The sequence below is a fragment of the Nymphalis io genome, chromosome 8 (genome assembly GCF_905147045.1).
Source record: "Nymphalis io chromosome 8, ilAglIoxx1.1, whole genome shotgun sequence".
NCBI classification, from domain to species: Eukaryota; Metazoa; Arthropoda; class Insecta; order Lepidoptera; family Nymphalidae; genus Nymphalis; species Nymphalis io.
Window position 1 is genome coordinate 2,576,700 of NC_065895.1, and position 24,766 is coordinate 2,601,465.

Below are 24,766 nucleotides of genomic sequence, written 5' to 3' on the forward strand. Positions count from 1 at the left end.
ACGAATTAATTTCGATTTAAAGTTCTTTATAAAAACGAAACGTGCTTCGCTTTAAAATGCTATTGATTGACATGTATCAATGCTGCCAGTTTTTAAGTAGAAGTATACACGTTGCTAAGCAACGTTATTGATATATCGTCAAATTGCATTAGTTAAAATTGTGCGAATTTGAGTAACTATCAGTTCTTTGGAAATTAGTTTTTATTATTTATACAAATATTATATTAATTATTGTTTTTTAACTATAATGGCGGAGGGTGATAACATATCTACTTTTAGTGTTGATGGAGGCCAAGACACAGTTGGTCTTCCTCGTATAGTTATGGTAACTGAAGGATCAGACACTTCAGCTTCTTCCCCATCATCAACATCATCATCTGAGGACAACTGGGCGGACTTGATTAAATCATCAGAAATACCTCCTGAATATTGGCATATTCAGAAATTAGTCAAATACATGAAGGCAGGTAACCAAACTGCGACTATGGTAGCTTTATCTTGCCTTAAAGACCATGATCTTACAGTAGAAGTAAATCAAAGAGCCATACAGGAAATTGGAGGCCTAGAACTTTTAGTGAATTTACTAGAAACCAGAGACCTGTGTTGCATTTTGGGTGGTTTGGCAGTACTTAAAGACATAACGCCGAATATCGAAATCCGCAAGAAGGTAACAGATCTAGGTGCAATTCCATTATTAGTTGGTCTCCTATCGGATCCAGCAAGAGACGTTCAAATTCTAGCAGCGGAGACAATCGCGAATTTGGGAAGAATTCGTAAAAGCAGAAAATTTTGTAGAAAGTTTGGTGGCATACCAAAATTAATAGATCTATTGGATATCAAAGAAAGGCAAGTTATATGTATATTTATACTTTTAAATTAACTCGAAAAACAATTAAAAAAATAATATTATAAATATATTTTCAGATGTCTTATAACGGAAAAGGAGGAATTAAATCAAGACGAGCTACAATTTCTTGATATAGCGCGTGCTGGCGCTAAGGCTCTGTGGTCGATGTCATCGTCGCAAAGAAACCGCGAAGCAATGAGGAAGTACGGTATGATTCCTCTTATCGCTCGGATACTCAAGACCATTCACTTGGATGTAGCGGTACCGGCTGTCGGACTTTTACAATTGTGCGCTAGTGAAACCTCCTTCCAGCTCGCTATACAGACCGAAAAGATGGTCGATGATTTGATAAAGCACTTAGCGAATGAGGACAAGGACTTAAAGGTAAGGTGAAACATTTAAGGCATATTGCCTAACTGTATATCACAAAAAGTACGTCCTACATCTTTAACGTTACTTTGAATATGGATGTAATTTTGAAAAAAAGTGCATTTAAATACATAATCAGAAAAAATAAAATTAATAAAACGTAATTATTTAAAAATGTATAATTTCTTGCATACGAATGTTATGATTTACTCCAATAATTTCGTATTATTAAGTTACATAACATTTGTAATGTATACCAAATTGCAGACTTACTGCAGTCTAGCCATTTACAAATGCGCCAGTGACGCCATTACCAGAGATATGATACGAGAAGCCGGAGGCCTTGAACTTTTAGTAGAAGCAGCTCAAGATTCTACAAACAGGGCCAATAAGCCACTTATGGCTGCAGTTACTGGAGCGCTCTGGAAATGTGCTAACAGTGATACTAGTGTTAAGAGATTAGACAACCTAGGAGCAGTTCCAATTCTGGTGAGACTGTTAGACGATGAGAATGATGGTGTCCTTACTAACGTAGCAGGAGCTCTAGCAGAATGTGCGAAGTATCCGCCTAATCGAGAAAAAATCCGGTTTGCTAAAGGGATTCCTATGCTTAGTAAGTACAATGAATATAAAGTATCGATGTTAAGTTATATTTGTCACAATATTGCATTGTTACAGTACATCATTTGAATAATACTCATAAGCCATTGCTAGAGAACGTACCGCTGGTATTAATGGAATGCGCTAGGGAGCAAAACTGTATGATGGAAATCGACGAATTGGATGGAGTGAGACTTATTTGGTCGCTCCTTAAAAATGATTCAAAGAAAGTTCAAACTAACGCTGCTCTCGCTTTGAGTCCATGCGTTCAGAATGCAGCAGACTCTGGGGAAATGGTACGATCTTTCGTCGGTGCCCTGGAACTAACAGTGGATTTGTTAGACTCTGATGATCACAATGTTCTGTCTGCTGTCTGCGCAGCGATTGCTACTATCGCCCACGATCACGAAAACTTGGCTGTAATCTCAGATCACGGTGTCGTAGCGAAACTTTCGAAACTTGGTAAGTGTGAAACTGCGCATACTTAGATGTAATTGGTATGAAATTTACCTTATAAAAATTAATAACGTTTTGCAAATTGAATCGATTTTGTTTGAATCACGTGTTTGATCAACAAATAAACGAAAACCATTTTTACTGTTACCAATAACCACTAAGTGTGGTGAAAAGAAATACAAGTTATGGCATAATTTGTCGTTTACTTATTTGTAACACGTAATAATAATTAAGGTTCTAAAATTGTGGAGTAAGAACTAAATGTATCAATGCCAAATTTAATTTCGCTAAGTTATTTACAAATTTGAATGTGTTAGTATCTTATTTAAATTTCAATTGTTAGTTGAACAAAGCCCATTTTATGTACTCATGTTTTTTTTTGTGGTTTGTCGTAATCTATTCGTATTTTTGTATGATTCGAATGAGATAATTTCCACTTAACTGAATATCAATAGCTATTTGCTTTAAGGCATTATTAATTAATTTCATAATAATTATTCTACATAAGTAGAATCAATTTAAATATTTAATAAAAAAATCTGCCTACTTATGATAAAAAAATTCTGAGTGATAGATAAATATATCTTAGCTATGTGTTGTTCGGCATTTGCATATTTTTTATTTAATTATTTATATTAACAGTGAGCACAACAGACGATCACCTCAGAGCTAACCTTGGTGTCGCAATAGCGTACTGTTGTGACTGGGCTCAGAACCGCCAGGAGTTTGGCAAGCGTGGTGCCATCACGCCCCTCGTCAACTACATGACGTCAAGAGATCCGGACGTCCACAGAGCGACCGCGCTGGCCTTGTACCACCTGTCCTTCTATTCGATCAACTGTGTTACAATGCATGCGGTAGGTGAAATGTTTTATTTTTATTACATAGAATAGCACCAAATCCTGGCACATGTTGTCTATCCTTTGTTTTTATATTATCTATTGTTATGCCGATCGGTTGAACTGTACAGAACGATGAAATTATGAGTGGAATACGAATACTTAATAGTTATATAAACCGACGTTGATTTAATTTTTTTATTTTCATAAATTATTTTGCCTTATCAGTTACCTTTTACAGAATTCAAATCAGCTGAATTATACTTAGTTTTTATATTGAATATATGTAGTTGCAATAATTAAAATTAAGTAATACAACTTCGTAAATATATTTATATATTGTGTATGTATGTGACAAAGAAGTGAACCTACTATTAAGTTTAAAGGAAAACTTCAATTTTTTATTGGGCTGACTCACGGTTGAAATATCTGCAGTTTTAAAATCCATCCATTACAAAACCCCAGGCTGGGCATTGAAAGCACTACGAGCCTATATTATGAATAAGGGGGGTGGAGAGTGCATCTGCGTTTGCTCCTACACTTGTGCCCTATGTCCTGTTCGATTAGCTAGTCTACATAGAGATTGGGCAATGCGCAATAATAAAAGGTACGAGCTATTGATATTACGAATCCTCCGCAATGGTAAACGATTTATGTTCTTATATATTTTTTTTAATTACGCAACTTACATATTCAAAGATAAATATTAAATTTATTATAAGTATTTTTTTAAACTTTGACAAAGTCGATGTCAAAGGTCCTAATAAATTAATTTTATTTATTATACAAACAGTATATTATGTACTCAACTGTTGTGGGTTTTTTGTTCTTGGTTTATCGCTGTCTGAACTCTTACAAGAACGAACTTGTATGTACATACATTGCTCAAATAATGAGCCATAAAATCAAGTGACCTATGCGGTTACACTTTTTTTTTACAGTCTTGTGCAATTATCATTAACACTTAGTGTTGAAGTTGATGTGATGAGTAATGAAATATTAAATGATTCTTCTCGTCTTTTCTATTATGTGATTATGAAATTGCCCACATATTGCACGAGCCATGTGGCTCAGTGGATAGAATAAACACACTTTTAATCGAAGGTCGCGTTCGAATTCGGACAATCTCTCGTTCTTCAAGTGACAAAACTGTTTATACTTGTCGAAACTATTCATTTGATTGATTGTCTCGTAGTATAGTGGCTGGCTTATAAGGCTAAAGGCACGGAGGGCTTGTGGTTTTATCTGTCGAGATTTTCAGTAGCAACATGGAAATTGCATAAGTAAAAATAAAATAATAAAGTAGGTTTCGAAGTGGCACCCGAGGCTGAAATTGGTCAGGTCACATCATACGAAGGAAACACCTTGAAAATAATCAGTATTATAAAAAATTCTAAAACATCCGCTAACATGCAGACTGTTGTCATTTGTCACAAAAGTACACATATTTCTTAACAGTAAAGGTCTCTACGCAAAAGCAGTTATTAATACGAGTGCTTAGTTGTTACATTTCTATCTGTCATGAAGACAATACAGTTTGTACCGAATTGAATCGTTTTCTCTCATATACCAGCTAATTTAATAAAAAAAACAAGTGATCAAATGCTGTACGTTGCTGGTGCGTTTATTTTTTTTTAACTTATATTAGATTTTTGTACCCAGTACCCATATACGGGTATATGTGATTTTAGCGTATTCTTTTTTTGAATGTTATTTGAATATTTCATTGTTTTGAAAAATATGTTTGTTGGAGTATTCTTTTCATTTTTTAAATATTTTCTCTCTTTTTCACAGGCTGGTGTAGTTCAATTTTTGCTAGAAACGATAGGTGCCAAGGATCCTATACTCCAAGAAGCGTCCGCTGGCTGTCTGTGTAACATACGAAAACTGGCGCTTGCGACTGAGAAAATTAAATTAAAACAATAAATGATTTTAGTTATTAATTGGCTGGTTTTTTACTACTTATTAAGTGAAATATATTACTGTTCAATGTTATACTTGCAAACGACAAAAATATTTTTATTTTATATAATAAACGTATTTACATTTTAGTATTACAGATAATTAATATTATCTTATTACAAATTAAAAAATATAATAACAATGAAAATAAAGAAGAACTAAATAAAGAAGAACTATGTCAAATAAAAATTTGAAAGAAATTAATTATTATTAACTTTGTGTCATCATAATATTTGACTGCATCATATATCAATAAAATGTTAATAATAATCTATTACGTACCTACATTAGTTTTAATTGGTACCACCGGTAGCACGCGCAAGCGATCCCGTGGCGCTCCTCGTTAAGACGGAAAGGGTACCGCTGGTTTTTTAGTGGGTATTCCGATGTTCGGGTCGCACTTGGCGTCTAGGACACCGACGAGCCACACATACCTCCCCCATTGTTCCCGTGGGGGAAACGTGTAAAGCGTTTTTCCAGTGATAAAAAAAAGTAATTCGAGCAACTCATTAAACAATTATTATTTGCGATCATCGAACGACGAAAATTTATTAATAAAGGATTATCATGAGGTAATCAACAAATCAATTTCATAATTATAAAACGCCATTAATCTGTTTTATTATTATGTTAAAGTACAATGTGTTTGGCTTGCGCAAACGCATTGATCACTCGTAACTCTTTGACCTTGTATTGCTTATTTAGCAATAAGTACGCCATTTAAATAATTATATTAAAATATATATACATACTATATACTAGCTGCCCATCCCGACTTCGTACGGCTGAAATAAGATTTTTATTTATTTTATCTTATTTACTGGAAACCGATCACTGTGCTTACTATTCAGACAGAATTTTTCTATCAAAATTGGTTCAGCTGCTTAGGAAGTCTTAGAACTCACATACAGAAGAATAATGTATATTATTCAGCGTGGAATATAGTTTCTGCCATATTAACGTACATAATGCCTATTTGAATTATACAAGATAATAATTTTAATTAAATTATTAATATAGGTAACAATATTAAACTTAGATAATAAAAAGTTTTTGTGGTAATTCACAACTAGCAATTTTATCTAAAAATACTTTAATTTTATATTTTATAATTGTAGTGAACAATTATTAGAAATATCTGTTTAAGTAAAAAAAAATGCTAATCAGTAGAATACAAAAAGCGAACATGTTCAATCGAATAACATGCATCGATACAGACGAATTTGTAAGCATTCTACTTTAAGGTTTGAACTTTGAGTTTATATCAACGTAATATTAAAACAGTTTAAAACAAACATAAAATAGTTTACATTATTAAACATGAAGTATACAGATATAATAACAATTCTAAGCTCTGCTAAATGAAAGTACTCTAAAAGTGTAATAAAATCTCTTTATGCCTTTCTTTTTAAAAAGCCGTTATTTTCTTATTGTTGGTTTTCATGAATGGATTAAATTTTATTGCACTTAATTAAAATAATTTAATTTATTTGCAAGCAAATACCTCAGAATCATTATTCTTTCTGGCTCACCAGAAATACGAGATCATTAAATATGGACACAATTTTGCGGAATGAATTAGATTAAAAGGTAACAGACGAAAATAAGAGAATGAAACGAAATTATTAGTTGAAAGTACCTACTGTTTTATATAATGCATACCGCGAATGCGAAGCGACATAGTTTGCAATATCAAATTATTGGTAGTGCTCTTTATATGATAATGTTGACACCAGCTATAAATACTAATAAGGAACCTGAAAATCCAGTGCTGAATAGCCGTGTATGGTAGGTAAACTTATTATCGGACGAAACATAAATTATTATGTTTCGTCCGATAATAAGTTGATAATGTTTTTAGCTTAACATGCGTTGAAGTATTATGGTGTCTCAGTATCATATATCTAAAAAAAGTTAGCGCTATCGTATGGGAAGATTAATAAACAAATTTGACTTGCACATTAAATTTTAAATAGGGTTGAGGTTATAAATATTTAAAAAAATGTCAAAAGTTTATAATATATTAAATTTTAAATCATGTTCTCAATGACATTAAATTAACTTGCAAGTCTTGATATTTATGTTTCTTGTTCGAAATTTGTTTGGAAATCTTTATAAGCCTTAAGTTTATGTATTTTTGTATGGATACTGAAATGCCAGACGTGTGTGTTATATGTTGTACAGCGTTGTCTGTTTATTTTTATCAACGTGCGCATCTTAAGTACTTTTGAACCACTGATCAAAGACAGATTTTTGTTTCTTTTATTAATTATTTTATTATTTAATAATCATTTGAAATAAAAAAAAATGCTTCCTCTACCTATATTTTTTAGACGAAATAATTGATGAAGCCGGAATTCATAATTCATACCATTATGTGTATAAAAAAAACATATTTATTAAAGACTCAACAATTAAAACTATTTTTAATTACGTCACATAAAATTCATAATGTAATTGCTATTTAGCTTTTAATTAAATATTGTTACGCGCGACGTCGACGTGAGCCGTAAGCGATAGCTGCGAAGATTTGAAGTAAGGAGGTTTTCGTACGGCGATGACGAATGACCACGGAATGACATACGGGGAACGTGCAAGCTGGCTGCTTGTCATATTTTAAAAAAATGATTTGTTGTAATTTTCTTTTGTAATTAAAAAACGGTATTGGGAACAGAACGATTATATAGAAAATAAGTGTTTTATTTGCTCAAATAGTAATTGACTTTAACAATATACTTTAAGATTTTACGTTTATTAATATTTTTGGTCGAAAACAACTTGAAAATGTAATTGTTAAGTTAAACTATAGACTAGTCTCTAGTAGGAAGTACCTTCTCATCAGACAAATAAGATTTGAATATTGTTAACTAATAGCAAATTAATTATGAGCAATTAGAGGTGGAACTTTACGAAAAGAAAATGTAATAAAGCTTTTTATGATTATAAAAATAAAACTAAAGGGTTTTACAAAACACCTAATGATGGACCTGGATTATTTTTAAATATTATTAATTATCCAATTTCAGTCTCAATAATCTAGGACATTTAGTGATTTTTTTACTATCGAGAAAATTTAATCTTTTAGGTTTTTGGAAAGGAAAATTTAATCTCTAATCACATATAATTTTTTTTAATTAATTTAAGCCGAGATGGCACGGTGGATAGAGCCCCAAATAACAGGTTCAAATTCGAGCAACACCACCGAATTTTTATGTCTAATTAGACGTTTGAACTAGTTTCAATTATGTAAGAAGTTACACAAAATATTTATACGACTTGGGACTGTGTGGTGACATATATTTAAAATGTATTTTTTTCGTTGTTAAATAAATAATTATTTATACAGTTACGATTAATATAAGCCGTATTTTAAAATAAATAAAATTTCAGAGTTTTTTTTAATAAAGGGCTAATCAAAATTTATATTTGTTAATTACAATATCTCTAAAGCCTATTCAATGCAGTTCATCGACCTAATAATCTTGTAAACAATCTAAAAATTCCAATAATTCAATATCATATCGATAAGTAAACATTAAATATATTTTGTTATAATATCAAATTTAAATTTACTTTTACTTAACAATATTTTGTTTTATATCTCGTGTTTAAATATTTATGCCTAACCATAACTATTACGAAAACAAATTATATTCACCTTTTTAATAAAACTGAAACTTGAAGCTGCGCATAACTATGCTGACAGGTATCTTTTATTTATTTACTTATTTATTAAAGAGCACACCAGCGCCAAATTCATAAGCAGTTGCTATGTGTGCAAACTATAAATTATAAATCTGTATGAACATGTTATTTATAGACATGTAAAACATTTGCAGGAAGACATATTCAAACTTCGTCGTTACAATTTTTATAAATATATTTATAAAATATCATACACTCCAGCAATATGAGTTGCATTTATCGTATCCATTTCACCCAGAGGATAGATGTTTGTAAATGATCTGTACTATACCAATTTATATACTATACCTATTTTATTTTATATACTAGGCCATAGGCCCTGAAAATAAATCAAAATTGTATTAATTTGATCATTTCTCTTTTGTTTTATACAGATTTATTTTAAAAGGTAGATAATTGTAGCAGAAATCTGTAATAGAAAACGTGCATTTAAACCATTCCGAGATCCGAATAATATAAATTAAAATTCAAACTCAATTTTTTTTTTTTTATAGAATAGGAAGGTGGACGAGCATATGGGCCACCTGATGGTAAGTGGTCACCAAACGCCCTTAGACATTTGCATTGTAAGAAATGTCAACCATCGCTTATAGCCAATGCGCCACAAACCTTGGGAACTAAGATTTTATGTCCCTTGTGCCTGTAATTACACTGGCTCACTCACCCTTCAAACCGGAACACAACAATATCAAGTATTGCTGTTTTGCGGTAAAATATCTGATGAGTGGGTGGTACCTACCCAGACGAGCTTGCACAAAGCCCTACCACCAGTAAAACGACCAATTATGACGACGTAATTTATAACGAAAACCAATCAATGATATCTTTTAATAGTAAGGTTAATTAAATTTATCTATCAATTAAATTATTGACATATCTTATCGTATCTCATACTTGTACGAATAATACATCCTCTTATTCGTCTGCATAGAGTCAGTAACTCTTATGTGGGACAATACTGGTGGTAGGGCTTTGTGCAAGCTCGTCTGGGTAGGTACCACCCACTCATCAGATATTCTACCGCAAAACAGCAATACTTGATATTGTTGTGTTCCGGTTTGAAGGGTGAGTGAGCCAGTGTAATTACAGGCACAAGGGACATAAAATCTTAGTTCCCAAGGTTGGTGGCGCATTGGATATGTAAGTGATGGTTGACATTTCTTACAATGCTAATGTCTAAGAGCGTTGGTGACCACTTACCATCAGGTGGCCCATATGCTCGTCCGCCTTCCTATTCTATAAAAAAAAAAAAAAATATATATATATATCGAATACAATAGGATTTTGGAAAGCGTTTAAAATGTCCAACGTAATTTTTTGTTTGTGTGTCTGTGTGTGGTCGCGTGTGTGTGTGTGTGTGTGTTAAGCTATTTGAAGTTGAATTTGAATTTATTATTCGTCAAATTAATTATTTCCGAATATTTAAATTATGTTCGACGAAGCTCGCAAGCAAGAGTCAGTTTTTATTCAAAAAAAAAAACTTAATTAATATTTATAATAGAATAATTAAAAAGAATAAACGCTAATCACTATAAAATTGATAATACTTTTTTGTTTTTCATTTGATTACGTCAGTTAGATTAATATTTGCGTACAAGCAAAACGTCGTATATTAAATTATACAACACAAATAGACTTTAATCATTAAAATAAAATAAATTATCTTATTTTTGAAACACCAATCCCTTCTAAATATTTTGAATGAAAACTATTCTTAATGTATGGTATATTAAGAACAATTTTATATTAAGAACTAACAAGTTCAGGATAACATTATTATTGTAAAATGATTATCATTTACGAAAGCATACGATTACACATTAACAATTTATAGTGATTTCAAAACGTGGTTATTCTTTTGATTTCCGAATAACTGAAACATTAAAAAAATATATATTTCCTTGCGTTTATTGAGAGATGTGAATAAAATGCATGTTACATTATTTTTCGACTCTTTAGTGATTACGACATTGCAAGTAAACGCACAATTTTGCAACATGTCACGTTGTGCATGTAAAAATGTATAGCTTTCTATAACTGTCAAACCTTTGTAATAGCATACGTTTGATACAACGAAGGTCACTTGGTGATGCATGACAAATTTAGTATAATGCGAACCAATTAAAAAGTGTTATTATGAAAACAAAATTAAATCAACTTAAAATATTTTTATCCAAATAGACCTTTATGAATCGTCAAGCGCTACCACCGGTTCGGAATGTGGATAATTACAAAGAACCGGCAAGAAACTCAGTAGTTACTTTTTTATTTAAAAATACAAAAATATATATAAATATAAACATGAAGATTCACATGTACATTGAAGAAGTACCAATGAGTTTTAAAGCTGTTACTGTTATACAAACAGTAACAGTAACAGCCTGTGAATGTCCCACTGCTGGGCTAAGGCCCTCCCTTTTTGAGGAGAAGGTTTGGAGCTTACTCCACTACGCTGCTCCAATGCGGGTTGATAGAATACACGTGTGGCAGAATTTCAGTGAAACTAGACACATGCAGGTTTCCTTATGATGTTTTCCTTCACCGTCAAGCACGAGATGAATTATAACCACAAATTAAGCACATGAAAATTCAGTGGTGCTTGGGTTTAAACGCACGATCATCGGTTAAGATTCACGCGTTCTTACCACTGGGCCATCTTGGCTGGGCAAATTAATAAATAATTTATATTATTCTTATTTTTAATGGGTTATTCGTTGTTACCTATTAGTTGATTTTCTTACATGATACATTCATTTATTTGTTTGCTATTATTAAATGAATAATATTTTTGGAAAAAGTAACTTTCGAGTTTCTTGCCGTTTCCTCTCAGCAGAATTTACGTTTCAATCTGATCAAAAGCTGTAAAAGTACTTGTATATGTCTAATTGAATAAGGTTTTTTTATTTTTTATTTTGACATAACTTATTTTTTTTTTATTTCCAGAGCGACTGCAGCTATTTTTGGCCTTATTTGAGAGTAAAATTTCAAGGCCGACATTGGATTCTAAAAATAACGCTTGAGTGAAATACGTCTGACAAAAAAGGTCTTTCCTCAGTCGCGTGCAGTGAAATGCAGGACCTTTTAAGGTTTATTTCAAATGATATGTAATAAAAAAAACATCATTATCTGTTATATAAGATAAATTTAAATCGAATGTCATTCTCTTATTTATATTTAGCACGGCCACCCCATTCTAAATTGAAATTAAAGAATGACATTTAAGAAAAAATGTTTTATTTTTAATTTATCGCAAGTTTATCGCATTCTTATAGTTTTCTGTTTTGAATCTATATTTAACCGACTCAAACGTATCGAGTAAATTAATTAAGTTAGGTTCAAGCCGTTATCAGCTTTATTTTTTGTTATAATTTAACTGGTGACGTTTTTATTGCGCACATTTTTGTAAATCATTTCTTTTATAATATTACGGTCCAATTTCCGTTATATTGTTATTTCTTTTAAGACATTCATAATAATGATAAGTGAAATAGCTCTCACACCTGTGAAATATTGAATACGGACTTATGGTGATACTATTTTGACGCATGTATTCTGTAAATATTACATTATTATGGACAATGACCGATATCACTTTCTCACATTTAACAACCATTTGTTCATACATATTAGCCCTAATGATCGCCACTTGGTTCCGCTGATAGGCATTGTAAACAAATGTGCTATTCTTAAAATCGTTAATGTGCGTGTCTGTAATTACACTGGCTCACTCATCCTTCAAACCGGATACATTTTACTGGTGGTAGGGCTTTGTGCAAGCTCGTCTGGGTAGGTACCACCCACTCATCAGATATTCTACCGCAAAACAGCAATACTTGATATTGTTGTGTTCCGGTTTGAAGGGTGAGTGAGCCAGTGTAATTACAGGCACAAGGGACATAAAATCTTAGTTCCCAAGGTTGGTGGCGCATTGGATATGTAAGCGATGGTTGACATTTCTTACAATGCTAATGTCTAAGAGCGTTGGTGACCACTTACCATCAGGTGGCCCATATGCTCGTCCGCCTTCCTATTCTATAAAAAAAAAAAAAAAATACAACAAGGTATAAATTTTAATATTTATGTTGCAGACGATAGTACAGTGCATGGTGGATACCACGGACGCGCAGTGGCTGGGTGAGCGGAAATCGAGGAGAGGCGGAAGGATCTTGTCATTGAACTCGATAGGACGTTAGAGCTCATCACCAAATGGGGCTCTGATAATCTTGTTGAGTTTAATGCCAAGAAAACACAGGTATGCGCTCTCACGGCGAAAAAGTCAACATTTTCCCCTCTTCCCTCCCTCTGTGGTACTCCGCTGGTGATGCAAAGCAAAATCGCCATGCTGGGGATTGACGTTCGCTGCGACCTTAGTCCAAGGGATTACATCGAGGCTGTTATAAAAACAGCTTCACGGAAACTCGGAGTTCTGAACAAGGTGCGGCGCTTTTTCACGCCACAACAACTGTGCCTACTGTACAAAACACAGGTACGGTCTTGCGTGGAATATTGCTCGCACCTTTGGGATGGCTCCGCTAAGTACCTACTTGAGGCCTTGGACCGGTTGCAGCGACGTGCCGTACGCATTATTGGCGACGTAAAGGTCACAAACACCCTTGAACCTTTACAATTGCGTCGTGAGATAGCAGCACTGAGCGCTTTATATCGACTGTATCACGGCGAGTGCTCTGAGGAATTATTCTCTCTAATTCCTACTTCCCCTTTCCTTCTTAAGTCCACGCGAGCTGGTTCTCGATGTCACCGCCTAACTGTGACATCAATTCCATCGCGAACAAAGAAATTTGGCAACTCCTTTCTTTGTCGCACTTCCAAAAAATGGAATTCCTTACCAGCTCACGTGTTCCCCTCCTCTTACAACCCGGGTTCCTTCAAACGAGGCGTGAAGAGGCATCTTGCGGGCCGGCAAGGCGAAGGCGGCTAGTGCAGAACGTTTTTCCCGTCAGGTGGAGTAGAGTCATTTGCCCTCCCGGCAAATATATAAAAAAAAAACAAACCCACTTCCCATCGGTAAAAATTATGTCATGCATTACAGAGAAAATGTTTAAAAAACCTAAATAAATGTTTAATACAATACAGATATTCTTTAAATCGTTTACAAATACTCTTTTATTTGTTGTACAAATAATAGAGACATAGCATACAAACAAGAAACATGAACAAAATAAGCTATGTTAGAGTTAGAGGAAAGAAACAAAAATAAAACGAACAAATAATAGAATTTATATAAAAAATATAATTTAAATTAATATCACAAAAATAATATAAATGTTATTTATTATCTGTACAGAAAATGTTAGGTCCTAACCTCATGAACCTTACCAGTGATTATTTGTTGTGTCAGTATATAATTGGACGCATTCAATAAAGTAAAATCTTATTATTTATTACTGTTGCACATTTGAATACTGCTTTTTTGCGTTAGAATATCTGATGAGTCGGTGATACCTACCCAGACGAACTTACACAAACCACGAATTACCACATCTATTGGGTCGCTTTGGGGGTAAATTCGATTGGCTTCACTGGCAACATCAAATGTATTTTTATTCGAATTAATTTTCAGTCATAATAAGACATTAAAAGCATCTGGAAAATTCCATAGAAAAAAATTGCGCCGCTAAATAGCAATCCATCTTATGTAGACATCCTTTGTCTCGACAGTGCACGCATCGCTGTAAATAATGATATCATGATTACAGTTTCTTCTGACAATGAAAAAACCGTTATATACGTTGCGAAATCATTATTATTTTAAAATAAAGTTTGCATAGATAATATTAAAGTGTTATTAACACTACCACACTATTTTTTTTTCAATTATACATACTGGTAAATAGAAGTATATGTTATATAAATGCTAAATTGAAAAATTCGTTACTATAAGAATAGATCTATCTCTGTGGATGCGTTTAGAAAATGAACGCACCGTAAACTTGCTGCCAACGCCGTCTAGTTGGAAATAATGACGGATGTTACAAGAAAATGGAAAGTTACGTGTGGGGTCTGCCTGTCGCAAATCCTTGTCTTATAGTTGCTCAATTTTAAAACATTCTATTTTCGAATCACGCGACATATTTTAAGAATGAAGGTTATTCAGAAATAAGTTACGGTTTTCGTGAATGATGATTGCTCCAGTGTTTGGTAAGAAATTAAGTTATTAAAAAATATTAATTAATTTCATACGAGGATTTAACATTTTTTTTATATATTTTACTTAATAAAATAACTGTATGATAGAAGATAAATTGAATTATTGTAATACCATTTGGACATTGCATTTCCTTTATGCAAACTTAAAAAAAAAAAAATTTATAATCTACGTACTTGGTGTTTTGTTAATTGTGTGTTTTATATAATGCCTATAGTCTATTCTATACACAGGAGGAGAAAAGAAATTAAGCAATTTTTAAATTAAATTGACGCGATATCAGTGGTCGAGAAAGATCTCGATTATTTAAGAAAATAATCTATGGTATTCAAAATAAATTCGTAAAATGGCGTTTTGAATGTCAGCGAAGACTTTTGAAAGAACTTTGAAGTAAAAAAGGAGATGTAAATAGTGAAGTGAACTAGTATTGTATTATAAATAAAGATATATAAAGAGCTATTAGCAAATTTTATTGTCTATGTACATAAACATAATGATCGTTTATCTTTAAACCTTTTTCGATTCGACACTCATTTCATATTCTACCGCCAAACAGCATACGTAGTAATTATGTGTTCCGGTTTAAAGGGTTATCCAAGGGTGATCAAAGACTACAGGCATATGTGACATAACATCTTAGTTCCCAAGGCGCGTTGACGATTTAAGGAACGGTTAATATTTCTTACATTACCAATTTCTATGGGCGGTGGTGACCACTTACCATGCGGCCAGTCCGATTATATATATAAATTTGACGGGCCGGTTGGCGTGGTTGGTAGATACTTGCTTTTCACACCGAAGGTTGTGTGTTCGATTCCCACCAAGGACAGACATTTGTGTGCATGTACATGTCTGTTTGTCCTAAGACTGGGTGTAATTATCTGTACAAGTATGTATTTACAAAAGGAAAGTAGTATATGTAGTATATCAGTTGTCTGGTTTCACAAGTTCACAAAGTACAAGCTCTGCTTAGTTTGGGATCAGATAACCGTGTGTGAAAAATGTCCCAGGATTTTATTATATATAAAAGAAAAATAAAATAAAAAACATAACTATCTGGTCGACATTGACACTGTAAACAATTCTCTACAATTAATATTTCCATTCGACTGCCTTTAATTAAAACATTGCGTCAATTCTGTATAATATAGATCGAATGGTCACTTAATATTCTGAATCGTTCGAAACATTGTCGTCCATATAAGAGACAATATTGGCTGACGCCAAGATAGGGTACATTGTAATTTGTAAGCGCTCAGCGTACTCAGCGTGCTATGTTATAGATAGAAGTCGTATAATATGCTGTTCATATATTGCGTGCGAAAATTGCTATCGTAACTAAGTACAACTTAGCTTAACGGCTAATTCTCATATTTAAGTAATTGTTTTCATAGCTATTTCATTACATTAACTCATTCCATGTTTCAAATTAACGGATGAACTTAACAGTTTTGAAAGGTATTTTTTATTTTTATTTAATGTAAGTACAATTAATGGAATCAAGACTCTGGCGTTATTATAACTGTGCCTTGCGGTCGTATGTCGTAAAATAAAGTTAGCTATAATTCTAACGATTTCTAGTGAAGCAAATTACCGGTTGCTAGAGGTTTTTTATCAATAGCAAGCAAAAAACGATTCCATTGTGAATATAATTAGATGATAGATAATAAAATAAAAAAAGTAATATAAGAAATAAATTAAATATACGTTTTAATTAATGTCATGTAATGATAGTCAATGCAAAAAACACACACAAACACACAGACCTGAAAAGAATTGGCGAAAGTAATTTTACATTGATTCCAATTCCACGAGCATGTAACCTGCTCTGCCGTTTTATAATCACGAATATACTGTAGTTGCATGTAAGATGCAGCGTCAGTGAGTGTTTTTATTTTTTAATTTAAATTTATTTTTAAAGTGGACCGAGCCAGAACAGCCGGGAAAAAAAGAAACCAATGAATTTTCATGTGCTTAATTTTTGTAAATTATTAATCTAATAAAGATCTCCAAACCTTCACTTCAAGAGGATTCCCACTCTCTTCATTCATCTTTTCCCGGCCGGGAGGTAATTTAAATTTTGTTAGTAATGGAAGTGGACTTGGGACGTAAATTTGGTAGTCAGAAAATATGACCAACTTAACTGCGCTAAAAGTAAACAGGTAGCAGGAAGTTTGTTATGTTCGTAGTATTCGCAATAGACGATTACGTACCCTCGCCGTGTTTACTCTTCAGAATTACGTTGCATCACAGGCAGTGAATGTTCAAGCAATCAAGATGTTAGTTTCCTAAGAGCAGAGCGATTTCACACCTGCCTGCTTTCCTGTACGATCGTCTCGAGATAGATAACGATTCCATTGCACGATAACTATTGTTTATTTACTACATTCTGTTATATATTGATATATTTTTTACCCGAGTTACCGATATTTTACCGAATAATTACAGCTTACATAGAAATTCTATTTTTTTTCTATAATTTTAACATATGCACTACCGTTTTATTTGTTCTGATACGTAAGATATACTGATTTTTAGTCGTTAATAATTATTATATAAACATAATTATTATTTCATTTCAGTTATAAGAGAACGGTAGTGATATTATAACTACGTTATAATAATTACGTTTACGAATACTATCGTACAACGTAGGGTTGCCACCCGTTAAATTTTCCCAGAACACAATGGTACTTTAATGTGTTCTGAATTAATTTTTAGAGGAACAAATGTACAAACAATAGACACCATCATATATTATTTGCTAGGTGACATGTATATTGTTTTTTTTGTCTGTAATTTTTCTATTAGCTATGAAACTTGTCAGCCCTAAGTGAGCGTAATGTATTAGAGAGGAAGCTTTCACAATATTTACAATTGCATACATGCATAAATATTTTACATAAATAAAAAATAAGTAAAAATATATCCATTATATAACGGTTAGTGAACGCTTGTAGCATTAAAAAGTGAAAAATGAAACTGTAAAATAATGAATACTATTGAAATATGCAGACCCACAGTCACACGGCAGACGTCCAGAGTTAAGGCAATTTTTCGGAAATATTTTATCTATAATGCATGACGCACTGACTTTTTTTTATAGTATAGGTAGGCGGTCGAGTATATGTTCCACCTCATGGTAAGTGGTCACCAACGCCCATAGACATTGGCATTGTAAGAAATGTTAACCATCGCTTACATCGTCAATGCGCCAACAAACTTGGGAACTAAAATGTTATGCCCCTATGTCTGTAATTAGACTAGCTCACTCACCCTTCAAACCGGAACACAACAATACCTGTTTTGTTTACCACACAATGTTTTGCGGTAGAATATCTGATGAGTGGATATGGTACCCAGAGGAGCTTGCACAAAGGCCTACCACCAGTCAATGGATTTAACGGATTTTATATATAATAAACATGACACAGCTCATTCCTGAAACCTATAGCCTATTCCAATTGAAGGAGGAGTAAATAAAAACGAACCTTAGATTTATATATTCCATGCGATTTGCTATTACCTCTTTTATTTACATTCAAAACGTACTTTTTTCACAATTCAATGCCATAGATTATTTCAGATTTCTAAATTGTTTATTTATCTTTATAATTTTTGTTGTTCCGCAAACTTTAAAACAATATATGTCTGCCATAATTCAATTGGTTTTGGGTTTAGGGTTTTGTTTAAGATATATTAATATTTATTATGAAATCAACAGTACACTTATTATTCAAAATAATTAACTTTTAAATTATTTTTTGTTTAAATTAATCATAATATTTATTAACACTTTATCTGTTGTTTATTTAAGATAGAGCTGATATGAATATGAAGTAACGACGACGTTGACGATAATTTGACGTTTGAGTCGCGACTTTAGGTCGGAATTTTTAATAAAACTATGACAACTGGTTAGTGTAGACACTGTAACTGACCGCAGCGCTGACGGTCACGAGTTCGATTCCCGCTCATGACAAATATTAATATATGCTATATGTATTTTTGTTCAGGGTGTTTGTGTTCGTGCTTTGCATGTTTACGATCTCGACAGTTTTCTGTGTTGGATTCGTTGCATGTGAAGCTTTTTATATTTAAAATAATATATTTTTATGATGGTCTGAAGTAAATAGTTTATTATTACAAGAGCACAAGTATGTATTTGATTACTATTGTATTGAATTATATAATTTATACCATTGTCTAAATAAATAAAAAAAACATGAAAAGAGTCCGATTACTTGGCATGACACTTATATATAACTGGATTTAATTCTATGATTAAATCAAAAACTCATAAATATGATAGGATTTTTCGATTCGACTTGACGGCTTGACGCAAATTGCATTTTTCAATATAAATAAATATAAATTAGTTCTTAAGATTCTTATATATGGACACTTTAATCAATTGAAATTATTTTGGTTGGTAATTATGGGCTATATGATCCGATAGGTTTCTATTATAGTCCATTACTTTCCGCCCGCGACTTCACTCGCATGTGATGGGGAAAGAGATGTTGAGTACCTATTTCGGTACTCTTGACATAGTGTTTGCTAAATTTCATAACGATCAGTTGAATAGTTAAAACGTGAAAGAGTAACAAACAAATAAAAATAAATATAGTTCAGAATATTTTTCACATTTACAATTTTACAGGTTGTAGGGCTTTGTGCAAGCTCGTCTGAGTAAGTACCACCCACTCATCAGATATTCTACCGCAAAACAGCAGAACCTGGTATTATTGTGTTCCGATTTGAAAGGTGAGTGAGCCAGTGTGCAAGCACAAGGAACATAATATCTTAGTTCCCAAGGTTCGTGGCGCATTGGCGATTGTAAGCGATGGTTAAATACCTTACCATCAGGTGGCCTATATGCTCGTCCGCCTACCTAAACTATATAATTATTTTTTTAAGGCTAAACCATTAAACCGATTTTGATAAAATTTGTTATTAAGCAAGCTTGAACTCCAAGGATGGACATAGGTTTCTTTTTTTTTCTATATAACACCTGCCTTTCCCCCTAACACGCTGGCGAATACTAGTAGTTTATAAATATGCCGTTTCATACAGCAATTAATATCGTTGGTCGTGTTACCTCCTCATTACTTCTATACTTTGTAAATCAAAGTGTAGATTAGTGATTTCATGAGCTGTAATATTATTCCAGTCATTATTATTTATAATCACCTGCAATCATGTAACCTTGATGTAACAGAGATTTAAATGCTTAGAACTATTTATTCTACAACTACAAATAATTTCATTATAAAAATATATTATGAAAGTATATAACTTATGGCTTTTTTCTACGACCAAATTATTTTGGTGTTAACAGTTTAAAAATTAAAAAAATATTTATAAATCTGACTGACTGATCTGACAATTGTTTTGCCGTTTCTCGAAGTATTTGATACATTGAGGTTTAACATAGTCTTATATAAAATATAAATACTAGTTATATTAATTATACGAGCTAATAAGTCTTACTTATAAATAATGTTTAGCGGGTGTTTAGTTAAACAATGCTGTGTCTTCTTCTTACGAATGTCAAATCAATAGTGACAGGAAGAGCGTTATCAGTTCTTCTTTATCTCTTCATTCTGAGAAATATATATTGTCAAATTTGAAGCGTGCTGGGTATGCATCATCAGCTTGTCAGTTGATTTGCCGCAAAACAGCATAATTTGCATTGCAGTGTCCCATTTAGAAAGCTGAGTGAGCCAGTGTAATTACCGTAATTACCGTCACAAATTACACAACACCTTAGTTCAGAGTTGACGGCGCATTACTGATGTAAATATTATTTAAATATATCTTACAAATTTACAATTCCTTAATCGTTTTTTAAATAATATAAACAATTTTCTTGTAACTTGTCGAGCCAAGAAAATATTTTTGTAAAGATTTTTCGAAGTGCAAAACTTTGTTTATCGTAGGAGATAGACTCGTGGCTCACCAAAATGCTAATGTTAATATAATGAAATCATTGAAAGTAAAAATAACTTAAGTATTGTTAAAATTAATAAGGATAATAACCATTGAAATTTATTTGTGCATTATGTGTGTTTTAACAAATATATTTAACAGTTTCAAGTTTTCCCTTCTATCGGCATTATTATATGACTGCCTGTTTTTTTATTTGGGATTTGTCGCGCACCACGTATGCTGCATATGTTAATGCAATGTGTAACATGACGATTCAGGTGTGCCCTTATAGGTCTATTTGAATGAAAATTATTTTGATTTGATTTAATAAAAGCAAATAAACCGTAATGAATATGAATGATAACAAGTGATGCTATTTTCTTTGAATGACAATATGTAGCTCTATAGAAACTTAGTTTAGACATTTTTATTCAGTAATTTCGCACAAACTTGTTCTATATACAATAATATATCATGTGCAGTTGGCTAGCTACACCCCTTTTTTAACGCTGGAAAAATGCATTACGCGTATTCCCTACGAGAACAGTGACTCCTCCCCCCCTCTATGTGGGGCTCGCCGGTGTCCAGGGCACAGAGTGCGCACCGAACAACGGAATATCCACTAAAAAACCAGCGGTAGCCTTTCCGCCTTAACGAGAAGCGCCACGGGATCACTTGCTTATGCTACCGGGACGAAAACTAGTCCCCCTTGAGAAAGCTCGCCGTGGACAAAGTCAGTCAAGAAAACGTTGCTTAATTTATTGATAATACAGTCAATTCACTGAATGAATTACAACAAACAACATAAATAAAACAAAATACAGCTAAAAGAAGACAACACTATTAAGTACGGAAATTTCAGTTAAAAAGACAAAATAACTATATGATGTATCGTTTTATTCTAATTAAAATATAATACTATGTGAATTTGGGTACATAATTACATACTTAAGTTTCAATCTGTTCGCACGTACATAATAAAACGTTGATGTGAATATATAATTATCGAGAATAGATGAACAAAAGAATTCAGTTGAGATGGTGATGACATTGCTATTTGGTCGGGCTTTGTGCAAGCCACCTACCTATATTATAAAAAAATAGATTCTACAGGAGGTTCTACAAACCTTTTATTGTAACTATCTTATTTCCAGAAGATACTATGCACAAGAGGACATTTATTCCTTGGCATTTTGGAGAACCATTTATATCACGAGCGCGATAGAGTAAGAAAATACGTTAACTTGAGTTTGTTATTTTTGATGCTATTAGGTCGGTATGATCAACAAACTTACATTGCCAATGGTGTCATCTTTTGTCAGTTGTCTACCTAATTCCTTTATTAAATATAAAAAGGTAAATAACAAAGCAGAGAGATAAAGGCAAGTTTTTTTTTATTGATTTAAAAAGAATAAGAGTGGAATATTAGAATTAATTATCTCTAATTATCCTTGACCTACAGACTAAAATTCTAAGCTGTATGTAATGGTTTAATAATGACAAGCCATTGTAATATTCCGATTCTAAGTGCTGAAATAATTTAAATACAGGAAAGAAAAACACTATATTACATTGAAAATCTATTTGACCAATCAGAGATAAGTAGTAACGACTTCGATAATCTGTATATTGTATAATTACTTATATATGAGGCAACTCGATGACGGATTTATCAACGCACAGCCCATTTTACTAATTAGTATATTATTTAATATACTAGCAACATGTCCTGGTTACGCACGGTTATTATAAAAAGTGTATAATAAAGGACAAACATACAAATAAGAAATATCACGTAGGTACATACCTAGATGTTTATTTATTAATATATTTAAAGTCGCTTTCTTTGATAGTGAATCTTTAATTTAAAAAATATTTCTTTAAATAATATGGTAATGGCTACAATACAGATACAGACATACGTATAACGTGTATTTAAGTAAGTTATAATATTTTTAAATTTATATATATACAAATAAGTTTAACAATTTGAGTCTACATTTTGAGCTTTGAGTCTACATTCATCATTCGCACTGCGAATCTATGGAATGCTTTGCCTGAGTCCGTATTTCTTGATAGGTACAATGTTGGTGTCTTCAAATCCAGAGTAAACAGGTTTCTTATAGGCTTGTGCTACATCTTAGACCGTGTCGATGCTTAACATCAGGCAAGTCAACGGTCAAAACGGTTTTATTTTTTACAATTAATAGGCCAGCATATTAATTGTAAAAAAAAAAAAAAAACAATTTATATTTTTTATAATTTACAAATACGCATAATAATAGGATTTCATAGACTAGAGTATCAAAATATTTGTTTGATCTTTTTAAACTATATACATAAAATTATATTAATGTATTTTTTGTCATAACATATCGTCATTAAGTAATACGTTTATTTTTAATATTAGGATGTTTTCAGGTTATTTTATCTATAAATATATTTTTAATACTTAATGTTTATTGTTTGTGCAGTACCTATAATGTAAGTTCAAAATCGATTTATATATTATGTACCTAGCCATAATGTAAGACAGTTTAATATATTTTTGTAGATTTGTTTTAAAAGCCACACTTGCGATAACTCGCATGTATTATCCGAAAAATTGTTAATACATTTATGGACATGCACAATACACATGCAATGTGTGTTAATTTCGTAATCCATCTTGACTCTGATATAATCTATGCTTATGATTTACGTTCGAAAATTGACCAAAAGACGAGAGTGAAAATTCAGAAAATTTATCGTTTAAATATTAAAATAAATTCATAGATAAAATTGGTATCAAAGATGTCAATATCAGTTATCCTTATTTAGTAAGTTGCATGTGTAAGGTTTTTCTCACATACACAATCTTGATACTAAAAACAATAACATTTTTTTTTCGTAACAAATGAAAGTGTTTTTGGAGGAAATGAGTGTTACCAAACATCCTTTGGCCGTTTTATACGTCCTGAATTTAAGTTAAAGTGAGCTGACCAACTTTAAGCAGCTTCATAAGTTAAGTCTTAAAAATCACGCCATCGGCCATTATTATTTACATTATCGTTTTTCAAATCTTAATTACGTTGTAAGATAAAATACAATCAATAATATTAGTATTTTGTTCAACTTACAGATTATACTCTTATCTAACTTCATATCAGACTCATCGCGTCTAATCCTTAACTAAATTGAAAACAGGCATTTATTTAGATATTTTTATTCAAGCAATTATGTACATACAATATTATTTAATTCCGTTGCATTCTAGATACATTTTACCGAATCAATCTACACTTTACTTATTTTACTATTTTATAGCCATGAAATTGTAGAGCTGCATTACTTCGTTCGAATAAAATTGTGTCGCCTTATTATATGTAAGGATTTATAATTATTGTAATATCAGGTTCAGTGAATACTGAATATCCTTGCCTTAGTTTTATCTACATTATTTAAAAAAATATACCTTTAGTGGCGACTCCCAGTTCCATATTTGGCTAGACCAAGTGTTAGTTCTAGTTAACATTGACATCAACTCCAATTACCTTTTGTAAATAATTATATATTTTAGTTAAAAATATGATTTTTAGGTTTTTAATGTTTGCAACACAAGTCTTCAGTTTTGTTCGTTTTATATTTTTTTTAGTTTATTTTTCTCTGTTTAGTGGTAAATAAGTGATTTATTATTAATTGGTAGGACTTCTTAACGTGATGCTACTCAAAAACACAGCACCGTTTCAAGAAATGTCCAAGTCGCACTGTTTTCTACTCATGCTTTTTTACTTTTAAAGGAAACGCCGTCGTTTTAATAAAAGCCTATTCAACAAAAATAAAAAATAAAACATTAAAATCAGCGAACATGCAAATTCGTAAAGTATGGCGTGACGATTTATTTAAGAAATT

At 32.1% G+C, this 24,766-nt stretch overlaps 2 protein-coding genes across 2 annotated transcripts in view; one reads left to right on the forward strand and one right to left on the reverse strand.

The window, feature by feature from the left end:
* The window catches only part of LOC126770202 (SEC14-like protein 2), a 39,516-nt gene that overhangs the window by 14,034 nt on the left and 716 nt on the right, over positions 1-24,766 (reverse strand). The gene's annotated exons all lie outside the window — the stretch shown is intronic.
* On the forward strand, positions 248-5,044 carry LOC126770181 (armadillo repeat-containing protein gudu). The gene is made up of 6 exons (XM_050489420.1): positions 248-846; positions 925-1,231; positions 1,484-1,829; positions 1,895-2,278; positions 2,915-3,129; positions 4,906-5,044. Exons 1-6 carry the CDS (start codon positions 248-250, stop codon positions 5,035-5,037), a joined length of 1,983 nt encoding a protein of 660 aa, XP_050345377.1. The 3' UTR covers positions 5,038-5,044.

Coding starts and splice junctions, on each gene's coding strand:
- LOC126770181 (XM_050489420.1), top strand. CDS start 248: ATGGCGGAGGGTGATAACATATCTACTTTTAGTGTTGATGGAGGCCAA. Junction 847..924: donor CTATTGGATATCAAAGAAAG/GCAAGTTATATG, acceptor ATATATTTTCAG/ATGTCTTATAACGGAAAAGG. Junction 1,232..1,483: donor ATGAGGACAAGGACTTAAAG/GTAAGGTGAAAC, acceptor ACCAAATTGCAG/ACTTACTGCAGTCTAGCCAT.